The sequence below is a fragment of the Nymphaea colorata genome, unplaced genomic scaffold, assembly GCF_008831285.2.
Source record: "Nymphaea colorata isolate Beijing-Zhang1983 unplaced genomic scaffold, ASM883128v2 scaffold0730, whole genome shotgun sequence".
In the NCBI taxonomy this organism is placed as follows: domain Eukaryota; kingdom Viridiplantae; phylum Streptophyta; class Magnoliopsida; order Nymphaeales; family Nymphaeaceae; genus Nymphaea; species Nymphaea colorata.
The window spans coordinates 5321-9649 of NW_022205236.1; the positions used below are offsets into that span (position 1 = coordinate 5321).

Sequence of the window (4329 nt, forward strand, 5' to 3'; positions counted from 1 at the left end):
GATAATGGATTGGACTTGTTGGACATGTTCAATCTTTATCTATGATCTGTGAGAATCGCTATGCTCTCTGATGAGGATTTACTGGTGGTGATTCTCCTCAGACATGCCCTTTCTCTCTTCTCTTTTTTCGTAAAACCTTCTTTCTGACTCTGGCATTTCCCGTATGATGCGGTCCACCTGTTGCCGATAGCTCTCGCTCCCATTCTCCATCTCCAGTATTTTCATCCTATCATTATATCTGCACGTAAGCACCAAAAGCAAGATAAAGGCCACCAGACAGAGCACAAGCATTGCCAGACTGAGGATCCCCAGAGCCAATACCTAAGCATGCTGGTAATCGATGTGGCAAGAGCCTTTGTGAGCGTGGATGAGGATTTGGAGGTAGGAATTGAAGGGGACGTATGAGGCGAGGATACCCGCGACGATGAGGAAGTAGAGGAAGGCAATTTCGCTGATTTTGGGGTGGTAGCGTTATAAGTTTTTGTCCTTTTCGTGGTAATGCGATTATAACCCTTCTATTCCGGTTTCTTCTCTTTCCTCTCCTTGGGATTTCGTGCACCCAAGGAAGCACAAAATCGAAACGATTGTTACTATCGCCATCAGATCCGATACAAGGGCGAGGACGAAACAGATCTGCAAAGTCACTCCTATTGCCTCTTTAAAACGATGGTCGGTATATGTCTATTGGCACCCATCAGCCACCGAGATGACTGTGTCCTTGCCGTTGATGTTCTTGAAACCGCTGTAGCCGAGCACGACTTCGGTGACGATGGTTGCAGTGGCTACACAGGCAACGAGGAATGCGATGGCCATGATGGTCTTTATTACCGTCTAATTTTTCATTAATTCGCTCTCCCTCCGTAATTAACTTATTAACTTCATAGCCTTTACCCCTTTCATTTCTATGAGAGTGGACCTTAACGGATACTTTTATGGTTTAAAGAGAAGTAAAGTAGGATCATTTGGGTGGAGAGCAGATGAAGATTATTTCCTTCAGCAGCTAGCAAGCAGTCCGTCTGTGGATGTTCTTATCGAGACAGCTCACCTCTAAGTCGATGTATTGCGTCTGGTTGTTGGTGATTGTCAGCATTAGCTCCGTCTAAAATAGTCGGTATCTTCTCTGCAGTTTTTTCTTCAATTTTTGCCCCTAGAACATTCTGGGAATCTTACTGGATCTGGCTTTCTCCATCATTTTCTCGAGGTACGCCAATTTGGATATGAGGTATTCATAGCAGGGGACATTTTTATTCTCCAGTTTTATCATTTTTGTCAGTTTGAACGTCAGTTTCTAGGCCTCAACTGCCGAATCGGGCAGAGGCTAAAGCAGCTTGACGTGACCGATCGGCAGCACAAAGGATTACTTTGATGTTGGAGTGGAAAGGGTGAGCTTCAGGGGCTATAGATAGTGGGTCAGCTTGACTGTGAATTAGTATTTGTCCTCGTTGAAATCGCAACTGAGATTGGGATTGTCCATATCCACCGAATAATCAGAAAGGGAATCGTCCTCCCCCTAGAAAGTTACCCTGATCTTTATCTTGCTTCCCTTGGCGAGAGCCAGACAGTATATGGCTTCCCTTTTGTCCTTCTTGAGGTATATCTTTTCGTCGAAGCAGAGCAGCGAGTGTCTGAAGGTCTGCAGCTGGCTTCCCCAAGTTTGATGACCTGTTCGAACAGATCGTACTGTTTGTAGCTGAACTATTGCTAGAGGGGAAGCATCTAGAGGTTGGGAAGCGTTTTCATCATTTGCAGATTGGCGTTCGGGCTTAAAAGTCGCCTTGAGGACCTCTTGGTTGAGCGGTCGTCGGTGGGGATGTCCTCAGCAGCTAGAGGGCGCAATTTTTTGGGAGTTTATATAACGGTTTATTCTCCTTCTTTTCTGCCCTTTCCCTTCTCTGCTCTTTCTAGTTCCTTCTTGGCTTCTCTTTCCCTCTCCTTGTTGCACTTTGACTTGACTATTTGTATGTCGTCCTCGAGCACCTCCATTTTTTCCTTCAGCCGATAGAAGATGATGGATTCCTGGAAGGGCCTTGAGCTGTAGGACTTCAGCTTGTTCTCCATCATGTTTTCCAGCTCGCTCATCTCCTCCTCGAGGGATATCTCGAAGCCGGTCTAGAAGAGCCCGTCCCTGATGTTCGATTTGGACTGCAGGACGTAGAGTCTTTCCCTCATTTGCTTATTCGAATGCTCGTGCCTTCCTGTGTCTCGGTGGTCGATTTTGCCGTCCATCCTCAATTTGCAGTTCTAGCAGTGGCAATTTTCCTCGTTCTCATCGAGTCCCAGTGCCTTGATGATGCGGTAGGAGATGATGATCTTGTCGACGTTCATGAACTTGAATTCCTCGCAGCGGATGCCGAGTTCCTTGACTGCGAGTGCGAAGGGGGAGGGCAGGGCGGGGTCGTAGAAGTCGTCGGGCAGCCACATCCCCATGATGAACAGCATCTCCCTGCAGAACTGCTGGATCGGCCATACCGGTCTCAGCGGTGCTGGTAGTCCTCCAGGATCTTCTCGCGGAAGACCGGCAGCAGGTACGCAATGAATTTCTCGTAGATGTGTAGATTTCCGATGAGGAGCAGCGTGGTGACGAACTAGGTGGGGGGCAAGTTACTCGTGAGGCGTACTTGAGGACGTTGGTGTTCATTTCCGTGCTGAGGATGTTCCTGAGGTGCGCGAAGATGCAGTCGCAGGTGTCCTCCTGGGCTTTGAAATCGCCCCTGACCATCAGCAGGATGTACTCGTAGACGTCCTCGTCGTTCTTGGACAGCGCCCTCACGAAGTTGGACAGCTTCTTCTGGACGCCCGATCCCAGGGAGGTGATTTCGGGGTTGCGCTAGTTCTTCATGGATTTAATTTATTGCAAGTATCGGCAGCGCTCCCGCCTTTTTCTTCCGTAATCTGCCCATATTCGCCCCCTTTGCAGGTGGCATTATCGCTAACCATTATATATTTTGATCTTTGCAGGCAATTGCTGTGATCGCTATAAATTCCTTCATCCGAACCCACCCCAAATAATAGTTTATTCCTTCTGCTTGGGGGATCGGAGGGTGATTTATCTCTGGTTTTGCTTTTGCGGGGCTGGGGTGGGCGAGTTGGATATAAATGTGATTTCATCAGGGTTTTATAAGTAGTTTGTAATGGGCACACAGTAGAGTTGCTGCGCGGATTTACCCCACAACAAGGACGATACCGACGCTCCCGACCCCAGGCACCTGAAGCTCACGCTTTCCTCCTCCGGCAAGTACCTACCCTGCCAGCCCTACCAGGTCGCAGAGCTGGCCAATGCCGCATACCGGCAGCTCTTTCACCAGTTTGCCGGCAGTAAGTTTCTGGATGTCCAGCTGCCGCCCGACTCGGAAGGAGTGAGCGAGCTCGAGGGATACTACAAAATGGCCAATTTCGATGCTTGCTACCATGGCGAGTGGAGGGATCACCATCCCCATGGAAGAGGCATGGCTACCCTCGCCAATGGGGCATTACTTGTTGGGACGTTTGTGCAGGGGTCTTGCACCGGTGACTACAATTATTTCTTCTTCAGGGACGGTTCAACTTACACCGGAAACATTATCGGTAACCGCATATCTGGCAAGGGCAAGCTGACAACTTCAGGCCTGGTCTACAAGGGGGAATGGCACGACAACCTGCCCCACGGAAGCGGTTCCGAAACCTACGCTAACGGCGACAAGTTCATCGGAACTTTCGAGAGGGGGGTGAAGCAGGGCGAGGAGTGCATTTTTACATGGGCCAACAACGAAAACTTCCTCGAGTATCGGGGCGGCTTCTGGAGCGGACGCATCCAGGGCATGGGAACGCTGACCCTCCGCGACAAGACAGTCATCCACGGGTTTTTCGACGGCAACTGCATCAGCAATCTCACCCTCACCAACAACAAGGTGAAATTCATCGGTAGCTTTGAGGTCGGCAAGGCGAGTGGCAAAGGCACGCTCTAGATCCCATAGTACAAGGAAAAGTACGACGGTAATTTCAAGGAGGGGAAGCTGTACGGGCCCTGCAGGATCAGGGACGCAAGGTAGAGGGAAACGGATGTTTACTTCTTCGAGGGGAGGCAATTCAAGCGTCTCAGTGGGCTTTCCGACGAGTAGGCAATGAAGATAACTCGTATCGTATAGGGGGCTTACAATTCCGCAGCAAAGCACAGCGATGCGTTGGCATGTACACAAGTTTTCACATAGAGATAAGTCAGGACCTGGAGTAGGACTACGAGTGTCGTTTCGTGGAGCCATTCGAGAACCTCTTCAAGTACCACAGTTACGTTGCGATTAATGTCTACGACAAGGTGCTGCTGGTGCGTTCCAAGAAGTGCTGATCTACTTA

The 4329-nt window shown here is 49.5% G+C and overlaps 1 protein-coding gene across 1 annotated transcript; it reads left to right on the plus strand.

Annotated features, from left to right (window-relative positions):
- Nucleotides 1-2672: 2672 nt before the first annotated feature.
- LOC116245543 (phosphatidylinositol 4-phosphate 5-kinase 6-like) lies at nucleotides 2673-3944 on the plus strand. The gene is made up of 2 exons (XM_031617030.1): nucleotides 2673-2684; nucleotides 3147-3944. Exons 1-2 carry the CDS (start codon nucleotides 2673-2675, stop codon nucleotides 3942-3944), a joined length of 810 nt encoding a protein of 269 aa, XP_031472890.1.
- Nucleotides 3945-4329: the final 385 nt, after the last annotated feature.